This window comes from Prionailurus bengalensis, chromosome E2 (assembly GCF_016509475.1).
Source record: "Prionailurus bengalensis isolate Pbe53 chromosome E2, Fcat_Pben_1.1_paternal_pri, whole genome shotgun sequence".
NCBI lineage: Eukaryota > Metazoa > Chordata > Mammalia > Carnivora > Felidae > Prionailurus > Prionailurus bengalensis.
In genome coordinates, this window is record NC_057352.1 from 7,243,654 (window position 1) to 7,264,604 (window position 20,951).

Sequence of the window (20,951 nt, forward strand, 5' to 3'; positions counted from 1 at the left end):
ACGATGCAGATGATAAAGCGCTACTTTCTGAGACGAAGCGAGGGGAATGAGGTAGGCTTGTGATGTAGCGCTAGGCTGCCATTGACCTTCTGGTTGTCCTAAGGAAAAAGCATCCAGACCGCAGCTGACCTCAGGGGAACTGAAACCACACAAAGTGAAACTGTGGACTAAGGGGACCCGCCGTCCTGTCAGGCAGTTTTGCAAAGTGACCGTGCTCATTGACATTCTCACCAGCAGGGTCTGAAGAGGTCTGGGTCCCCTGCATTCTGTCCAACACTGGATAAAACCAGGCCTTTCAACTTTAGCCCCCCCTGGTGTGTGCAGATGTATGTTTTTTTCATGAGTCTTAGTAAGAACTGTGACTTAGGTCTCAGGACTTGACTTTATTTTTTCAAATGTTTATTTATTTTGAGAGACAGAGAGTGAGTGCACCCAGGGGAGGGGCAGAGAGAGAGAGAGAGAGAGAGGATCCCAGGCAGTGTTCACACTGTCAACTCAGAGCCCGATGTGGGGTTTGAACCCAGGAACTGCGAGATCATGACCTGAGCCAAATCATGAGTCAACGCTTAAGTGACTGAGCCACCCAGTGCCCCTAAAGATATTTTCATTTTTAAGTATTCTCTACACTCAATGTGGGGCTCAGACTCACAACCCCAAGATCAAGAGTCCCATGCTCTACTGACTCAGTCAGCCACGGATCCCTACTCCAATATAAATTTTATAATGAAAATATCAAGTTCTTCAAAAATCACTCCGGGGGATTGGTTGATATATGGCTCTGATTCTGCATATGAATTTAGGTAGACTTGACTTTTATACAGTATTATTTTATTTTATTTTATTTATTTATTTTTTTTAATTTTTTTTTCAACGTTTATTTATTTTTGGGACAGAGAGAGACAGAGCATGAACGGGGGAGGGGCAGAGAGAGAGGGAGACACAGAATCGGAAACAGGCTCCAGGCTCTGAGCCGTCAGCCCAGAGCCTGACGCGGGGCTCGAACTCCCGGACCGCGAGATCGTGACCTGGCTGAAGTCGGACGCTTAACCGACTGCGCCACCCAGGCGCCCCTACAGTATTATTTTAAACCCATTAACATGACATATTTTTCGATTTACTTACACATTTAAAAATATTTTTTAAAGATATTATTTTTATTTTATTTTATTTTTTTGAGAGAGGGCACAAAAGCAAGGGGAAGAGACAGAGGAGAGGAGAAGAGAGAGAGAATCCCACCAGGGACAGAGAGAGAGTGGGTGGAGAGAGAGAGAGAGAGAGAAAGAAGCAGGCTCATGTTCATCTGATGTGGGACTTGAACTCACAAACCGTGAGTGAGATCATGACCTGAGCCGAAATCAGATGCTTAACAACTAAGCCACCGAGGCACCCTTAAAAAAAATTTTTTTTTAACTTTTATTTCTTTCTGAGAGACAGAGCATGAGCAGGGGAGGAGCAGAGAAAGAGAGAGGGAGACACAGAATCCAAAGCAGGCTCCAGGCTCTGGGCTGTCAGCTCAGAGCCCAACGAAGGGGTCCGAACTCCCAAACTGGGAGATCGTGACCTGAGCCGAAGTCGGACGCTGCACCGACCGAGCCACCCAGGAGCCCCCGGATCTTCGCTATTGTAAATGCTGCTGCAATGAACACACAGGTGCACACATGTTTCTGAGTAAGTGCTTTCATTTCCTTCAGATACAGGCCAGAAGTCCATTGCTGGATCATGTGGTAGTTCTGGTTTTAATTTCTTGAGGAACCTCTGGACTGTGTTTCAGAGTGGCTGCACCAATTCACATTCCTTCCCACCAACAGTGCACAACAGTTCTCTCTTTTCCACATCCTTGTCAACACTTCTTTCTTGTCTTTTTGGTCATCGCAGCTTGAGATTTGTCAGACTGACAGCTGTTGGCACAGAGCCTGATGCGGGGCTCGAACTGCTGAACTGTGAGATCGAGACCTGAGCTGAAGTCAGGGGGAGGGGTGCGTTGGGGAGGGGCAGAGAGAGAAGGGGGCAGAGGATCCCAAGTAGGCTCCATGCTGTCAGCAGATTTACCATGCAGGTCTCAAACCCATGAACCATGAGATCATGACCTGAGCTGAAGCCAGAGGCTCAACCCACTGAGTCATCCAGGGGCCCCCATATATGAATTAAAAAAAAAAAAAAAATGCACCATGTCAAATTGCAAAAGCAAAAATGCTCAAAATCCAAAAAATAAGATATCTCACAAGGATTAGACTCCTTTCATCAGTCGTTTGCAATACCTCTCTGGCATATATGTGTGTGTGTGTGTGTGTGTGTGTGTGTATGTTAGGTTTCTATGTATTGATTTTTGTAACCTCTACACCCAACGTGGGGCTCAGAATCATGACCCTGAGATCAAGAGTGGCACGCTCTTTCTACTGAGCCAGCCAGGAGCCCCAAGAACTTGACTTTCAATCCTACAGTTTGCTACGGGAATGTCTAAAGTGTTTATGATCATGGTGCAATTTGAGGAACGCTTTATCAAGGTTGAGCCCCTCCCAGTGCTTTCAGAAAGGGTCCCTGAAAGGTAGAGCCTCATGACCTTCATGGCAGCAGGGTAATGCTGCTTCTCTGCTAAAGTCACAGATTTGGGGTGTCCCTGCCCAGTGGGGTCCCGATCTCCCTTGATCTGTCATTTTGCGTGGCCTGGGCCACCACTGTCCCACAAGACCCTCAGATCCGCAAAGACAATCATTTGAGGATGCCGTGTTCCCAAAACCCGTCAGGGCAGAAGGGCTTTGACCCTGACCCTTCCCCTGCTTCCCCCCCTCCCCTGGATTTGGGTCCGGAAATGCCTTCCTTCCTGGCCTGCACTTGAATGGTTTTAAGGAAATGGTAAATGATCCTTTTCCAGAACCAGCAGTGGTTTTCAGCTGGAGGGTAAGTCACACTGAATCTCTAGGACTTTCCCCTTTCTCTCTTTAGAAAGGATTAATTACAAGACAGCAATCTTTTTTTTTTTTTTTTTTAAGAGACTAAACACGATCAGAGGGGAGGCGCAGAGGGAGAGAGAGAAAATACCAAGCAGGCTCCAGGCTCAGTGTGATGGGACTCCATCCCGCCACCCTGGAATCATGACCTGAGCCAAAATCAAGGGTTGGACATTTAACCGACTGAGCCACCCAGGTGCCCCAAGACAGCAATGTTTTATTGAAACTTCTTCTTGTTTTTTTCAGTCTAAAACATGGGAGGAGAAAGTAATCTCTTCATATGTTCCTAGGAACATAAGTCTAATATCACTATTCCAAACCAGTATTATTTATAAAAATGACTCTTTACTTTCTTGCCAGGTTCACAAGGACTAGTTTTTTTTTTTTTTTTTGTGGGGGTGGGGAGTAAGCGAGAAATGCAGAGAGAGAGAGAGATTGGGAATTGGGGCTTATACTCACGAACCATGAGATCATGACCTCAGCCAAAGTTGGACGCTTAATCGACTAAGCCACCCAGGTGCCCCACAAGGACAAAATTTTAAGCCCACCTCAGCATAGCTTTGCGAATCTCCCTGCCATCAAATGCCCAACAATCCTTACGGTGGAAAGGTCGGCCTTTTCATGGCCATGGCAATATTCACCGTGCACCGGGACCACAGAACCCCAGGCAGCAGCAACAAGATGAAACCCCTCCACACCATTCCTGTTTGCCTTCCAAAAGCATGCTGTGTCTAAATCTCCCTTGTCTATCCAGACTGAGGCAGATGAACCCCGGAGGGTTTTTTTGTTTCCTTTTTTTTTTTTTTTGAGGTCTGTGCTCAAATGTCGCCTTATCGCCATGGGTTCCTCGGAAGGATCTCTCTCAGAAGATGCCCTCCCCTCTCCCCCGGGGCTCACCACTTCCTCATCTGATTTTCTATCAGAGTTTAGCAAAATTTTCCTTAAAGGGCCAGGGCCAGTATTTGCAGCCATCGTGTCTCCGCATACGGTTTTTCAACTCTTACTGTAGCACAGAAGCAGCCGTAGGCCACGACCGGATGGGTAAGTCAGACTCGTACACAAAGTGGTTGGCCGGATTTGGCCGCATGCCCCCGTTCCGGACCCCTGTTCTAGACGAAGGCGACTACGGATCATCTCGGGTCCTGTCCTTTCCCGTTACGGAATTGCAAGCTTCGCGAGAGAAGCCGCACGCTTTTGTTCACTGGATCTTCCACGCCAAGAGCGACTGGCATCGGCTCCAATGTTCACGGGATAACAGAAATCCATACTTGCAATACCTTCTGGTCCTACCGCGTCTATTTCCCTCCTCCAGTGGAGGAGGTGCTCCTTCTGCTCCGTCTGTCCCCTCAGGGTGCTTCCCTTGTATTTACTTCAACTAGACTCCACCCTCCTCTAGAGCAGAGGTGGGTCTCTTCCATTCTGGAAGCCCCGGGCGCATCAGAATACTTAACCGAACACACTCTATAGATCTGCACGGAAAGAAGAAATCGGTCACCACAAGAAGATCGAGGTAAGAATCGAGAAGGCTAAGCGGTGATGGGAGAGGAGCTTCTAGGGAAAAAGAGGATCGTGGGAGTGAGTGCTGGCCATTTTCTCTGATTATAGAAAACAGGGACGATGTTCTGCGGTACGATTTGTCAGCCAAACGCTACCCGCAGGGCTTTGTTCTACGGCTGGTGCCCATACTTTAAGATGGAACACTGTGTGGTCCCCCAAGGGAAATTTACTGTTAACTAAATTCACCACTTCAGAAAGTGAAGTGTGCATATGGGTGAGCTGCTATGGACACCAGCAGATAATATAGAAAACTTCAGGGGCGCCTGGGTGGCTCAGTCGGTTGAGCATCCGACTTCGGCTCAGGTCATGATCTTGTGGTCCGTGAGTTCGAGCCCCACATCGGGCTCTGTGCTGACAGCTCAGAGCCTGGAGCCTGCTTCTGATTCTGTGTCTCCCTCTCTCTCTGCCCTTCCCCTGTTCACGCTCTGTCTCTGTCTCAAGAATAAATGAACATTAAAAACAAAAATTAAAAAAAAAGAAAACTTCAGGGGTGCCTGCGCTACTCAGTTGGTTAAGCGACCAACTCTTGATCTCGGCTCAGCCCATGACCTCAAGGTTCGTGAGATCAAGCCCCGTGTCCAGCTCTCAGCTCAGCCTGCTTGGGATTCTCTCTCTCTCTGCCCCTCCCCTGCTCGTGTGCCCACTCGTGCTCTCTCAAAATAAAGAAATAAATGTTGCTTAAAAGAGAAAAGAAACTGCCTTCCAGTTAAACACATTGCTAAAAATCTTTCAAAGCAGATAAAGAAATTCAAATGAAAAGGTTCCATAATGAAAAGTGCTGGCTTATTATATAGTTTCTGCCAGACTCCGAGATCCTGGGTGCCAGAGAGTAATTCTATCCCAGTTGCTGGTAAAAAGATGAATCTCGTTTACACTAAAAGGGCGGTATTACAAGACCCTGGTGTCACCTGTCAAAACAAGAATGTCTAGAACGGAAATTCCAGTAAGCCCTTGGGATGAAGGGCACTCAGAATACAAGAGCAAGCAAAATGCACGTAAATTAACTCCTAATTTGAGAAATCAATAGAGTGTGTGTGTAAATTGATACACACTGTCTAGTGGGTAGCCAGTTTCTAACTCAATTATGACGATCCGGCCTCTGCTCTCTTCCCCGGATCAGTCTGTTCCAGAAGGACCCCCTACAGCTAAGCAGAGGGTAGCTCCCAGGCAATCGCTTCATGTATAAATCTGTCAGATACTAAGTACCAAGGGAACAGTGAATAACCAACAGGACAAGCACCAGAATACAGACGTTCTTGCGAGATTTTCTTTTCTGATCGTAAGCTGCTTGCGGAAACTGACCGGCGTGGCTCTGTCTGCACGCACCTCTGGGCCTTCTCCGTCGGCTTCCGTGCTGTCAGTGGGGTCTCCTTGGTCACGGATCATCACGGGCAAATCTTTAAACCTCTGACGGACGTCCAAAGTGTGAGCCTGCAGCTGCCGAATTGCCCTTTCCCTCTCTTTAATCAGTTCCAGTTCCTGCTCCGAGGTGGCCGCGTCATCCCCCTGGTTCTGCATCTGGTCCCACTCGTCGTGGCCATCAAAGGACAGGCGCTGCTCTTTCGTGGCCTCCCCTCTGCAGGGAGACATGCGGCTCTCGCTCTGGCGATCTTCTCCTTTTCCTTTGCAGACCCTCCTCTCCACCCAGCCTGGAAATCCTTTAAGGCTGCAGAGAAGTCATTCAGTTGGCGTCCTTTGTTCTTTCGGACTGTCCAGTTCCTAACTATTGTTATTTCCTGGGCAAGGTGCTTTGTGGACTATTACAACTGTTGCAAATTTTCCTCCTGTTGCTTGAGTCCTGCTGACTTCCTGGTAGGCTCAGCAAATTCTTTGAGCAGTGGCTGGGCGTCCCCGCCCACCTGTGACTGCTGAAGTCCCGGGGCTGGGGCTCGGAGGGCCCCAGGTTTGGTAAAAGGGACTGTAGGGCATGAGGAGGACCTAAGACCCACTGGTCTTGCACGAAACTCCTCGAAGCAGCCCCCGCCTGGTTGCACAGGCTGATGGGGAGCTGGGAAGAGAAAGGGCTGGGGGAAGGGGCTGAGGCTGCCCACAGGCTCCCTGCTTCTCTTTCCCAGCTGCTCTTGCCCTTCGCTCACCTCACTCTTGACTTAAATGGCATTGGCCGGGTGACCACCCTCAGATTCACATCTGGATGAGCACCCCAGCCTCCGGGGCCCTCGGTATTTTCACGGGCTGTGTCAGATGCGGAGATGAGACAAGATAATGTCTTAGTTCCCAACTCACCGCACCCCCCTACCCCCCACGGCCTGTGCTGCCCAAGTTCCCCTTCCGTGGTGACCACAGCTCTGTCACACACGGCTTCCTGTTGGGGCTTCCTTGGCCTCACCCCACATTTGGGGCATTTCCCTCCCTGACAGAAGGACCTGGATCCGGGCTCCTGCCCTGGCCGGTGCAGACATGGTGCCCCTGCTGCTGCTGCCCCTGCTGTTGGGGGGTGAGCGGGCCTCGGGAGGAGAGCTGGGCACAGGTGGGAGGGGCTGGAGCCCCGGCTGAGCCTCCGTGTCCCCCCCAGGGGAGGATCCAGAGTACCAGCTCCGAGTGAAGGAATCCGTGACCGTGCAGGAGGGTCTGTGTGTCCACGTGCCCTGTTCCTTCTCCTACCCCTGGAACCTGTGGTATTCCCGGACGATGCTCTACATATACTGGTTCCGGGAAAAGGACACCTCAAGCAACCGTTATCCGGTGGCTACAAACAACCCACAGAGAACAGTGAGGACAGAGGCCCGGGGCCGATTCCACCTCGTCGGGGACCCCTGGGCCAACAACTGCTCCCTGAGAATCAGAGACGCCATGAGGAGTGACGAGGGAGTCTACTTTTTCCGAGTGGAGAGAGGAGAAGACGTGAGATATACTTACACACATACGACGATGACTCTGCGGGTGGCAGGTACAGCAGGGGCCCCGGGGGAGGGCTCTGGGATGCGGACACCCCCTCTTAGAGCAGGCACCGGACGCCGGAACATTCCCTGCTTCTGGTCTTGCGGCTGGGACAGTTGGAAGAGATAACGGGGCCCGGGGTCAGCTTGGGCCCTGAGGCCCGGACCCTCTCAGGGTCACCCCGTGGGTCCCCACCTCCCTGGGGCCCGGGCACCTCCCTGTCTCCTCCTCAGCCCTGACACAGGAACCCGACATCCACTTCCCGGAGCCCCTCAAGTCTGGCTGGCCCGCAGAGCTGACCTGCAGCCTGCCGGGGTCCTGCGAAGGGGGAAGACCTCTCACATTCTCCTGGGTGGGGGCTGCTCTGGACTCGCTGGACCCCGAGACCCTGCACTCCTCGGTGGTGACCTTCACCCCGAGGCCGCAGGACCATGGCACCAAGCTCACCTGTCAAGTGAAACTGCCAGAAGTTCAGGCCACCGTGGAAAGAACCACCTGGCTCAATGTCTCCTGTGAGTGCTGGGGAGAGGGCAGGGTCCCCCAGGGTAGTGGGGTTTGAGCTGGTGTGGGGCAAGGAGAGAGAGCAAGGACGGCCATCTTCACCTTCTCAGTGTTCCCCTACCCTTTCCCAATGCTCCCCACCCCTTCCCAGTGCTCCCCACCCCTTCCCAGTGCACCCCACCCCTTCCAAGTGCTCCCCACCTTGTCAGTGCTCCCCACCTTGTCAGTGCTCCCTACCCTTTCCCAGTGCACCCCACCCCTTCCCAGTGCTCCCCACCCCTCCGTGGGTGCTGGGTCAGCTTCCATCCCAATCCTCACCTCTGAAGCAGGACCATATCTTTCTACCCCAGATGCCCCCCACAACCTCACCATCAGCATCTTCAGCAATGTCACAGGTAGGAAAGAACTGTCCTCTTGGGGGCTGGGACCTGGCCTTGGATGGGGGAGGCGGCTTCCACCATGTGGGATGGGGATTGTAGCTGGAATGGGACCAGATAAGGGAAGAGCACGGATAAAGATCACCACCCTCCCTCCTCCACCTTGCCTGGGTGCAAAAGTGGCTGCTCAGGCACACTCTGTTCACCTCTACGGGGCGCTGCTGTGGTTTTCCTCCTCCCCTCCCGCCCCAGCCTCCTCCATCCTGTTTCCTGCTGAGTTCAGAGTTCACCAACTGAGGCCACCAAACAGTCCAGGCGTGTCCCAGTGGGGGCACCGAGCCTTCTCTGAAGATGTGAAGCCCGGACACTTGAGGTCAACCTCTTTTGGGTGTAAAGCCCAGCCTTTGAGCCTTGTTGGACCCAAGTCAGTGGCCCAGGGAAGGCGAGGGAGATGCCAACCAGATCCTGGGACGGAGGGAGACGTGGAGACTGCCGGTCTCCAGCAGCTGTCTCAATGCCTCTCTCTCCTCTCTCTACATCTCTCCCCCAAAGCCCTCCGCATTCTGGAAAACACCTCATCCCTTCTCATCTGGGAGGGCCAAGCTTTGCGGCTGCTCTGTGCTGCTGCCAGCAACCCCCCCGCCGAGCTGAGCTGGTTCCGGGGGTCCCCTCCCCTGAATGCCACCCCCATGTACAGGACCCACATCCTGGAGCTGCCTCAAGTCGGGGCTGCGGAGGAAGGAACGCTCACCTGCCGTGCTCAGAACTCGCTGGGCTCCCAGCACGTCTCCCTGCGTCTCTCTGTGGTCTGTGAGTGTGGGGACCCCCGGGGGCGGGACGCCCGGGGCCTGGGGAGCAGAGGCGTCGCTGACCCTGCCCCCCCCACCCCCCCGCAGGCCCCCCGCGGCTGCTTGGCCCCTCCTGCTCCTGGGAGGGCGAGGCGCTACGCTGCACCTGCTCCGCCCGAGCCCGGCCGGCCCCCACCCTACGCTGGCGGCTGGGGGAGGGGCTGCTGAAGGGGAACCACAGCGACGCCTCCTTGACCGTCACCTCCAGCTCCGAGGGGCCCTGGGCCAACAGCTCCCTGAGCCTCAGGGGGCCGCTGCGCTCCGACCTCAGACTCGGCTGCGAGGCCCGGAATGAGCACGGGGCCCAGAGCACCGACGCCGTCCTGGTGTTGCTGCCAGGTCTGGGGGCTGTGGGGGAAGGGTGGGCAGAGCCGGGGGTGGGGGGTGGGGGTGGGGGTAGGGGTGGGGAAGGAGTCTGCATCCTAGAGAAGATGGTCTGGGTGGGCGTGGGGCGGGGGGGGGGCGATTGGTGGGACAGGGTGGTCCATCTCGGGCCTCAGCAGGCCCTTCAGTGAGTTCTGCAAGGAGCTAGGAAGGCAAGAGACTGAGTCCTGCAATTCGGTCTCCCTCTCTCCGCAGTGAAGTCGCTCTCCCTGGCAGAAACCGTGACTGCAGCTGTGGGAGGCGCCGGAGCCATGGCTCTGCTGTGCCTGTGTCTGTGTCTCCTCGTCTTCTGGGTGTAAGTCTGTTCGGGGAGGCGCAGGGAGTGCGGGGAGGTCCCTCATCCCAGAAGTACAGGGCTGAGTAGGGCAGCTCGAGAGAAGAAAGGCACTCCTTCGTTTTCATCCTGTCCCCATCCTCCCCCAGTCCTAGGGGACCACCAGTCTATTTTCCATCTCTCTAGATTTGCCTCTTCTGGACTTAAACAAAAATGTTAACGCTTATTTATTATTGAGAAACAGAGAGAGACCGAACATGAGCAGGGGGAGAGCAGAGACAGGGGGGGACACAGACTCCGAAGCAGGCTCCGGGCTCTGAGTTGTCAGCACAGAGCCCCGATGCAGGCTTCGGACTCACCAACCGCGAGATCACGACCTGAGCTTAACCGACAGAGCCACCCAGGTGCCCCGGCGTGTACAAGTTTTTCTGTGTTAGACGGATCTTTCGTGATGGAAGTTCAGTCTGGCCAAACCTCTGGTTACCCAGGGGGATGGAGTGCTATCCTGGCCTGTCAGGAAGGTCTGAGTCTGGTTCCAGACCGGATACCTCAGCGGATTGGCCGGGGAGCAGACAGCCTGCCTTCGGGAGCCTTCGTGGCTGCAGTGTGCTGCTTTCTCCTTTTAGGGTGAAAGCCCGCAGGAAGCAAGTGTCTAGGAGTCAAGAGGGCATGGCTAATGAAGACCCTGTCATGGGTACAGTCGACTGGGTGAGTGATGCCGGGGTCTTCTCGTGCAGTGGGGGGGCTCTGGACCTGTCCATTGGGACTCCACACGGAGCTCCTCAGCATTTCCCCGCCCCTGCCCCAGCCTGGTCACCTGAGCAGTCACCTGGGAGGTGACTTCCCTACTCCACTCTTCCCTACTTCCCTTCCAGCCCTTCTGGAGTTTCAATGATGCTTGTTCCCAGTGCTTTGAGAATCAAGTCACATTCCTTGTCCCATGTTTGAAGTCCTTCAGGAGGTGTCCCTTGATGGCCACTCCAGCCCTGGTCCGGCTATGGCGCAGCCACACTGGCCTTCTGGCGGTCTCCCCTACCGCTTGGACCCTTTGCACGTACAGCTCCTCCCACCAGAAATGCCCTTCTGTCCCCATTTCCGTCACCCCACTTCACGTATCAACATCTTCTGCTCTGGGAAAGCTTTGCCATTTCCTTCCCTGCCAACGCCCACGCCTTCCTCCTCTACGTCCCCAGAGCTCCGTGTCTAGCCCCGTCTCGAGGGGCACATCCCACAACACCACTGCATTTCGTCGTGTTTGGGATGTCTTTGCCGGCAGGGGCTGCAGTTGTCTCTCACTCCACCCCTGTCCACCATGTCCCTTCTGCCCTTTTATGAAACTGGGGCCGTTTCTGGGCCCTACATGGAGTTATCCGGAATGCGTTGTTCATGACCAGTCCCTGGAACGGGCATTGTTTGCTTGCACGTACTCGTTTTGTCCATAATATGATGAGCAACGATGAACCCGGTTGCCACTGTTACCCCTTATATGTGTGTATACCTGAGATACGCGCTGTTTCGTGTAACTATTTCTGAACCTACAAAGGGTGGCACCCTCTGTGCGCGCTTCTCCGGCTCCCTTTGTGGACTCATCAACCCTGCAAATTAGGTCCTGGAGATTCATCCCTGTTGTTAGCTGCAGTTACCTGTTTACGGTGTATCGTTTTATGATCATGTCTATTGCCTAAGCTCCTCTTGCTGGACATTTGAGTTGCTCCAGATCTCATTGGATTCACATACGAGCGTTCGTTTTTTTTGTTTTTTGTTTTTTTTTTAATTTTTTTTTCAACTTTTTATTTATTTTTGGGACAGAGAGAGAGAGAGAGCATGAACGGGGGAGGGGCAGAGAGAGAGGGAGACACAGAATCGGAAGCAGGCTCCAGGCTCCGAGCCATCAGCCCAGAGCCCGACGCGGGGCTCAAACTCACGGACCGCGAGATCGTGACCTGGCTGAAGTCGGACGCTCAACCGACTGCGCCACCCAGGCGCCCCCGTTTTTTTTGTTTTTTTGGCAACATTACATAAGAATTTAATTACTAGGTCAGAGGGTGTGTGAATGTTCCTATCATGACAAATGGTTTTCCAAAGCAATCGCATCCATGTGTACACCCGTCTGTGCCTCTTGGATCCTGTTGATCTATATAGTCTCTGTGCTTGGTTTTCTCGATTTTTTGGGTCATCTCACTCTCTTGCTATGGTTTTGATTTGCGTTTCATTAGTTGTCAAGGAGCATGAAAAATCTCTGTCTTCAATGGCATATGAACACCTCCTCTCTAAAATGCTTGGTCCCGGAGCGCCTGGGTGGCTCAGTCAGTTAAGCGTCCGGCTTTGGCTCAGGTCATGATCTCACCATTCAGAGTTCGAGCCCCGCGTTGGGCACAGAGCCCACTTTGGATCTTCTCTCAGAGCCCCTCCCCTGCCCTCTCTCTCTCTTTGTCTCTCAAAAATAAAATAAATGTTAAAAAAAAAAAATTCCTGGTCTCATCTGCAGCCCATTTCCCTGCAGCCCATAGGGTGTTTGACTTTCTTACTGAATTGATTGGAGAGCTTTATACATTTTCATACTGGTTTCTTTTTTTTCAGTTATATGCACTGTAAATATCTTCCAGTGAGTAATTTGTCTTCACTTTTTAAAGGTGACCTTTGATGAACATAAGTTCTTAATTGCAATATAACCATATTCACTAATCTTCTCTGTTCTTTTTTTTAAAAGATAGATTGACATAGCTTTCTTTTTTTTTAATTATTTATTTATTTATTTATTTTGAAATAGAGAGAGAGAGAGAGAGCAGGGGAGGGGCAGAGAGAGAGGGAGAGGGAGAATCCCAAGCAGGTTCTTCCCTGTCAGCACAGAGCCCGATGTGGGCCTCAAACTCACAAACCATGAGATCACAACCTGAGCCGAAATCAAGAGTTGGTGGCTTAACCAACTGAGCCACCTGGGTGCCCCTGATCTTCTCTTTTCTGTTGAATGCCTTTTGGGTTTCATTTAAGACAATCTTTCTTTTTTAATTTTAATTTTTTTTAACTATTTGTTAAAGTTTATTTATTTATTTTGAGAGAGAGAGAGAGAGAGAGGGCACACGAGTATGAGCAGGGGAGGGGCCGCACTGTCAGCGTGGCGTGGAGCTCAACGCGGAGCTCAACGCGTTGCTCCAACTCAGGAACCTCGAGATCATGACCTGAGCAGAAATCAAGAGTCGGACGTTTAACCGACTGAGCCACCCGAGTGCCCCTAAAAAAGTCTTTCTTCTCCTAAGATTAGAATGATATTCAAGTATAGTTTCTACTAAAAGTTTTACGTATTCCTTTGGACATGTGAAGCCTTAATCTACCCGGAGTTGATTTGTGTGTGGTGTGCAGTTTTGATCTATGTATGTTCCTCCTCGACGTGTGGAATAATGTCTCTCTCTCCTCTTTGCTGATCTGCCCTCTACTCTGTCAGACATCAGAAGTCTATACATGCGTGGCCTCTGTCTGTGGCCTTCTATTCTGTTCCAGTGGTTGATTTTACTGTCCCTGAGTCAGAACTGTCTATAGAGGCAATAGAATCTACAGACCCAAAACTAAGTCCTACTGTCTGATAGAGCAGGATCCTCTCCTTAATCTTCTTTTAAATAGTGTCTTGGCTATACCTGGACTTTTGCTGTTCTATTAAGTATTAGAATCGGTTTATCAAGTTCCAAAAAACACTCCTGTTAGTGTTTTGGCTGGAATGACATTGCATCTGTAGATCAACTTGGGAAGAATATACTTATTTATAAACTCAAGTCTCCTTGTCCGCAAAAACAGGTTATCTATTAGTTTAAGTTTTTTTTTTTCCCAAGAAAGATGTAGAAATCCTTCAACACATCTTGCCAACCTTTTGTCAGTTTTCTTCCTTAATACTAGTTTTGTTACTGTTATAAATGCCATCTTTTTAAAAGTGCATTTTCTGATCACTTATCGCTGATATGTGGAATGAAAACATTAAAAAAAAATTACAGATTGGTCTTAGATGTCATTTAGAGTCTTGCTGGTTTGGTAGCTGGAGCATTCTTAGATATGATTCATAAGCCTGCTGAACCATTCTTTTACAGAGATATGGATACTGTCTGAAAAGTTTGTGATATTCTTGTTTTAAATTGTCATGGCTTTGGGGCGCCTGGTGGCTCAGTCGGTTAAGCGTCCACTTCGGCTGATCTTGCAGTTCATGAGTTCGAACCCTGCGTCAGGCTCTGTGCTGACAGCTCAGAGCCTGGAACCTGCTTGGGATTCTGTGGCTCCCTCTCTGCCCGTCCCCTGCCCGTAGTCTGTCTTTCTCTCTGTCAAAAATAAGTAAAATATTAAAAAAATTAAAAATTAAAAGCATTGCCATGGCTGCTGAATCAAAGCAGCTGATTTGATGCAAATATAGTGTCATTTCCTTCAAAAATCAACTCATCCTTTTAGACTTTACATACAGAAGAAGAAACACCTGATCTCATGCATTCTCTGCGGATGTATTTTTCTTCTAAGAGATTTCTTTTTTTTTAACTTGAGAGAGAGAGAGAGTGCACACGCACAAGTGAGGGAGAGAGAGAAGTGAGGGAGAGGGGGAGAGAGAGAATCTTTCTTTCTTCATGTTTATTTATTTTGAGAGAGAACACGCAACAGCATGAGTGGGGGAGGGTCAGAGAGAGAGAAAGAGAGAGAGAGAGAATCCCAAGCAGGCTCCGCACTGTCAGTGCAGAACCCGATGCGGGGCTCCATCCCGTGAACCGTGAGATCACGACCTGAGCTGAAATCAAGAGTTGGACGCTTAACCGACTGAGCCACCCCAGCGCCCCAAGATCCCATATTTCAACACATGACTCACTCCCCTGAATCAGTGATGGGGAAAGTAAGCACGCTCAGACTCTGGCCTCTGGTAAACAGAGGTCTGTGGAGCACGGATTGTGGGCAGTAAGTGACTAAAGACTGAACACCAGCCAGTTCCTTCATTTGTTCAGACAGCTCTTCCTTCTACTTTCCCCCTTATGGGGCTAAACCACCCCGCAGATTCTTCTGGGGCTTCGCTGTAAATGGTCACGTCTTTTCAGTGACACCCGCCCCTTCAGGGGGTTAGTGGTCTGGATCCTAAGCATTGCCTTCAGTCTCTCAGTAGATGCAGCAACGTATGAAACGCAATTACGTGCTTGTCGATCTTATGTTCTTCCAGCTTGCTAAGCTCTCTTGTTCGTTCTCATCATTTGTATGTAGACATTGAACTATTTTTAACAGGGTTTTTTTTTTTTTTTTTTGATTTAACAAATATCACAGGGGTGCCTGGCTGGTTCAGTTGGACGAGCATGTGACTCTTGATCTTGGGGTGGTGAGTTCCAGCCCCCACGTTGGGTGTGGAACCTACTTAAAAAATTAAAAAGGGGGGTTGTGGGAGGGGGGATGGGCTAAATGGGGAAGGGGCACTAAGGAACTTACTCCTGAAATCATTGTTGCACTATATGCTAACTAATTTGGATGTAAATTTTAAAAAATAAAAAATAAAATAAGTTAAAATTAAAAAAATTTGTAAAGGATCCTAGGTTGGGGTGCCTGGCTGGCTCGGTTGGTGGAGCTCGGTTGATCAGAGCATTAAATGAATGTTCTCAAACCCACAAGTCCTCAGAAGTCTTAATACAAGAAAACCCAAACTGAAAACACATTACACTTTCCCTTTGGTTCTGATATTCTCTTTTTTCTTCTTAAAGCTTTTTTTTTTTTTTAAGTTTATTTATTTATTTTGAGGGAGAGCAGGAGAGGGGCAGAGAGAGAATCCCAAGCAGGCTCTCCGTCCAGCAGTGCTGAGCCTGATGTGGGGATCAAACTCACGAACCATGAGATCGTGACCTGAGCCAAAACCAAGAGTCGGACACTTAACTGACTGAGTCACCCAGGCACCCTGGTTTTGATATTCTTAAAATTTACTATACTGTATTGGTGTGTGAGGTTTCCCTGGTCTTTTTTCTTGCGCTTGTGGGCCCTTTCAGCTGGAATGGTTTACCTCTCTTCAATTCAATTTTATCTCCACTATTTTTGTTCACATGTTTTCTCCTCTTTTTATTTCCAATAACACAACAGACCTGAGTTTGGTTCCTGGCCCTGTCTGTTACTAGATGAGTAATCTTGGGCCTCCCGCCTCAGTCTACCATGTCTGTAAAATGGGAATAAGTATCATTCATACTGTGTGTGTGTGTGTGTGTGTGTGTGAATTAAATGTAATTAGTAAGCCTTCAGTATGGCCTAATCAGTCATAGCGTTACAGAATTTTAAATGGATGCATGAAGGGCACCTGGGTAGCTCAGTGGGGTAGGTGTCTCTTGACTTCAGGTCAGGTCAGGTCAGGTCATGATCTCACGGTTCGTGAGTTTGAGCCCAGCATCGGGCTCCACACTATCAGCTTGGGGTTCTCTCTCTCACTCCCTCTGGCCCTCCCCTGCTCTCTCTCTCTCTCTCTCTCTCTCAAAATAAATAAGTAAACTTAAAAAAATAAATGGATGAGTGAATCATTGGGTTTGTAGGAAATGTGTGTGAATAGGAGGATGAATGAACAAATGTCCCATTAGCCCAACCTCCCTTGAGGGGGACCACGTCTGCCTCATTCCTTCTCCGACTCTCTCGTTTCTCTTTCGCTCAGGGTTCCAGGAAGAAGCCCTGGCCAGACAGCCCTCCAGATCAAACGACCCCTGCCGGGGATGCCCCTCCCTCGGGGGAGCAGCAGGAGCTCCATTACGCCTCCTTCAGCTTTCACGGGATAAAGATGAGGGAACCTCAGGACCAGGAGGCCACCAGCACCAGTGAGTACTCGGAGATCAGGAGGAGCAAGTGAGGGCCGCCTGGAGCCAGGAATCCCAGCCCCTGCGGGGAGAGGAGAAGTCAGGCGCCAACTGATGAAGTGCGTGGAGCCTGTGACGATATAAAGGAGCAGGACTGTCCGGCTGTCCCCGGGTAGAGCAGATTTGGGCTCAAACGTAGCCTGTCAAGCAAGTCGCTTCATCTCTGCGTGCTTCAGTTTCCCGTTCCGTAAATCAGAGATCATGCCTTCTGCCTCAAAGGTGGTTGTGAACAGTAAAGAAATTAACACAGAGAAATCAGCCAACAGAGGTCCTATCGCACCATGGGGCTCAGTGCCTACTGATCTGTCTTCTTTGGACAGAAAGGTCCTGCTGGAAAGTTACCCTGGGGCTGAGGGTGACCGCCCCGGCACACAGTAGCAACTGGCTGGTGTCATTCTCCTTCAAAGCCTCCCCAGTGAAAGACCAGCCCCTCAGCCTGGATTTTGGTTTCACGATACAGCATCTTATCATCTCTGTGGGGTCTTCTCTGCGTCCCACTTGTAGCTGTCCATTCTTCCAGCACATTCCATCACCTCCTGACCTCCAGTCCCTTCCCTGTCTCATTTATGGGCCCCCACAGGGATCCGTCCAACAGCCAGAGAGCTGACCCTGAGTCTCCTCCACAAACCTATTCAAGGCTCCCTAGGCTTAGACAATACATCACAAACATCTGCCCCCACCCCTGGCATTTGAAGTCCACCAACCACCCCCCCAACCCCTGCTATCTCCTGTTGGAAAAGAAACAATGGGCCCTGAGTGGAGGCACTTGCCCCCACAACAGCAAACCCAAGACTCACTGTGGTTTCAGCCTCTCCCAGAAATGTGGCCTTTAAACAGTCGGTCTGAAATTTCCTGATCAGCACTGGTGAGGTCACCTGCAGGGTAAGATCTTCCCCCAAAAAGATGGCCCGATCTGGGGGGAAAAATCCTTCCTTTGTTTTGAGAATACTTCCTCATGCCACCCTCCTGCCTTTAAACACCTTCTGCTACTTACAACTCCTCAGGGCACCCATCTCCTTACCGGAAGGGACACTGCCAAACTCACGAGCCTTTGAATAGAGCCAATTACATGCCCAGATTTCCTCGGTTGAGTTTTTTTTTTTTTTTTAACATTTATTGATTTTTGAGACAGAGAGAGACAGAGCATGAATGGGGGAGGGTCAGAGAGAGGGAGACACAGAATCCGAAGCAGGCTCCAGGCTCCGAGCTGTCAGCACAGAACCCAACGCGGGACTTACTCACAAACCGAGATCATGACCTGAGCTGAAGTCGGCCGCTTAACCGACTGAGCCACCCAGGCGCCCCCTCGGTTGAGTTTTTATTCTTTTTCAAAAATGTTTATTTTTGAGAGAGTGTGCGAGTGAGGGAGGGGCAGAGGATTCAAAGCGGGCTCTACACTGAGAGCCAGATGCGGGGCTCGACCTGTGAGATCATGACCTGAGCTGAAGTCAAGAGTTGGATGCTTAACCAACTGAACCACCCAGGTGCCTTCAACAAGCTTTTCTGATCCCAACTGCCTGACACTATGCTTTTGATTGCCGTACAAAAGAAAAGTTTTTCTAGAAGGAGGTGAGCAAGAAAGTTATCAGCTACAGGAAAGGATTGTTTCAGGCAAGACTGCTCTCCTCCTGTGTGTGGGGTAAAGATAAGGGGTCTTCTTGTGCAGATGACCTCGTCTTCCTTTAGGGGATGGAGAGGTCCTTGTGGCCAACTCATTGGCACTGATTGTCAATAGCCAAAGCATAGAAAGAGCCCAAATGTCCATTGATGGATAAATGGATAAAGAATATATATATAGAATATATATATAGAATATATATAGAGAATGTATATATATATAGAATATATATATAGAATATATATATATATATATTGCGTGTGTGTGTATACACACACACACACACACAATGGAGTATTACTTGGCAATCAAAAGGAATGAAATCTTGCCATTTGCAACAATGTGGATGGAACTAGAGGGTATTATGCTAAGTGAAATTAGTCAAAAAAAGACAAATACCATATGACTTCACTCACATAAGGAAAAGATATAAAACAGATGAACATAAGGGAAGGGAAACAAAAATAATACAAAAATGGGAAGGGCGACAAAACATAAGAGACTCTTAAATACAGAGAACAAACTGAGGGTTGCTGGAGGGGTTGTGGGAGGGCAGATGGGCTAAATTGGCAAGGGGGCATTAAGGAAGACACTTGTTGGGATGAGCACTGGGTGTTATATGCAGGGGATGAACCACTGCATTCTACTCCTGATATTATAAGTGCACTATATGCTAACTAACTTGGATGTAAATTTAAAAAAATAAATGATTAAAAAAATTCCTGACTATAAAACAGTTCAATGTCTACATACAAATGATGAGAACGAACAAGAGAGCTTAGCAAGCTGGAAGAACATAAGATCGACAAGCACGTAATTGCGTTTCATACGTTGCTGCATCTACTGAGAGACTGAAGGCAATGCTTAGGATCCAGACCACTAACCCCCTGAAGGGGCAGGTGTCAGTGAAAAGACGTGAACATTTACAGCGAAGCCCCAGAAGAATCTGCGGGGCGGTTTGGCCCCATAAGGGGGAAGGTAGAAGGAAGAGCTGTCTGAACAAATGAGGTTAAGACTGTATTTCTGGGAGAGAACAAGGACTTTAATCATCTCCACTTTGACCTTGGTCTGTACTTTCTAATTAAGTTCTTCTTTCCAGCGTATTTCTTCACTCAGGCAAAAGACCTTGCAGGCAAAGCATCCCTCGTTGGGAACTGAAACTACTCCCTCAAGCAATAAAAAAGACTGCCCTGGGCCAGCAAGACCCAGCATGACTAATCCCAAGACCGTGATCAACCTGACCTTTACTGCCCAGCCACATGTCCCCACTGCCCTTCATCCCACATTTTCCTTATATAAACCTATGAATATTTTCAGCACTCAGGAGACAGAGTGAGACGTTAGTCCTGCGTCTTCCCCGGGGTTGGCCTCACTGGAGTAAATCCCTTTCTTGTTCCACCTCCGCTTATGTCTCTGCCTTCAGATTTTGTCGGCAGCATGTGGCCAACCCAGTCTGTTTGGGATCCTCGGAGCAGGTGCACTTGTGACTCTGTGCCTTGGTTATATGAGGTTGAAACTGAAGTTAGGTATGTGTTAACTTAAGTGACGCCATTTTGGGCCTGTGGGTTTTCTTTTCTATTTTGTCTTTTCTTTTCCTTTCCTTTATATTTTATTTTACTTTAGTGTTTAGTTTAATTCCAGTATAGTTAACATACAATGTTATATTAATTTCAGCCGGTACAATGTGGTGACTCAACAGTTCTATATCTTAGTGCTCATCATGAGGATAAGTGTACTCTTAATCCCCATCACCTATTTCCCCCATCTCCCCCACCTCCCCTCTGGTAACCATCTGTTTGTTCTCTAGAGTTAAGAGTCTGTTTTTCAATTTGTCTCTTTTCTTCTTTGTTCATTTGTTTTGTTTCTTAAATTCCACACGAGTGAAATCATATGGTATTTGTCTTTCTCTGGCTGACTTACTTCGCTTAGCTTTATTCCGTCTAGATCCATCCATGTTGTTGTAAATGACAAGATTTCATCCTTGTTTATGGCTGAGCAATATTCCATTGTGCATGCATACCACGTCTTTCTTACCCACGCATCTCTGGATGAACACTTCTCTCTTCCATAATTTGCCTATTGTAAATAATGTTGCAATAAACATCGAGGTGTGTATATCTTTTGGAATTAGTGGTTTTTGTATTCTTTGGGTAAATACTCAGTAGAATTACTGGTAGTAATTTTTTTAGAATGGTAGTTCTATTTTTAATCTTTTTAAGGAACCTACATACTGTCTTCTCACCGTGGCTGTGCCAGTTTGCATTCCCACCAACAGCTCATGAGGGTTCCTTTTTCTCCACAGCCTCACCAACATTTGTTGTTTCTTGTGTTTTTGTTTTTTGGTTTTTTTTTTTTTTTGAGAGAGAGAGAGAATGACAATGCAAGTGGGGGATGGGCAGAGAGAGAGGGAAAGAGAGAATCCCAAGCAGGCTGCATGCCTAGTGTTGAACCCGACATGGGGCTCGATCTCATGACAATGAGATCATGACCTGAGCCGAAATCAAGAGTTGGACACTTAAGTAACTGAGCTACCCAGGCACCCCTGTTTTTTTCCCTGACGTTTATCTTGTTTTAGATAATCCCTACACCCAACGTGGGGCTCAAATTCAAGACACTGGGATCTAGAGTCACATGCTCTTATGACTGAGCCAACCAGGCACCCCTCTTGCTTTTGATTTTAGCCATTCTGACAGGTGTACGATGATGTGTGTGGGTT

General features: G+C 49.4%; 1 protein-coding gene and 1 pseudogene across 1 annotated transcript; one reads left to right on the forward strand and one right to left on the reverse strand.

The window, feature by feature from the left end:
- Window positions 1-5,118: 5,118 nt before the first annotated feature.
- On the reverse strand, window positions 5,119-6,925 carry LOC122495266 (annotated as a pseudogene).
- Window positions 6,572-17,699, forward strand: LOC122494807 (sialic acid-binding Ig-like lectin 5). The gene is made up of 9 exons (XM_043600254.1): window positions 6,572-6,960; window positions 7,039-7,413; window positions 7,637-7,915; window positions 8,255-8,299; window positions 8,834-9,091; window positions 9,178-9,468; window positions 9,709-9,808; window positions 10,414-10,495; window positions 16,419-17,699. Exons 1-9 carry the CDS (start codon window positions 6,924-6,926, stop codon window positions 16,608-16,610), a joined length of 1,659 nt encoding a protein of 552 aa, XP_043456189.1. The 5' UTR covers window positions 6,572-6,923; the 3' UTR covers window positions 16,611-17,699.
- The last annotated feature ends 3,252 nt before the right edge of the window (window positions 17,700-20,951 follow it).

Coding starts and splice junctions, on each gene's coding strand:
- LOC122494807 (XM_043600254.1), top strand. CDS start 6,924: ATGGTGCCCCTGCTGCTGCTGCCCCTGCTGTTGGGGG. Junction 7,414..7,636: donor GATGACTCTGCGGGTGGCAG/GTACAGCAGGGG, acceptor TCTCCTCCTCAG/CCCTGACACAGGAACCCGAC. Junction 9,469..9,708: donor CGTCCTGGTGTTGCTGCCAG/GTCTGGGGGCTG, acceptor CTCTCTCCGCAG/TGAAGTCGCTCTCCCTGGCA.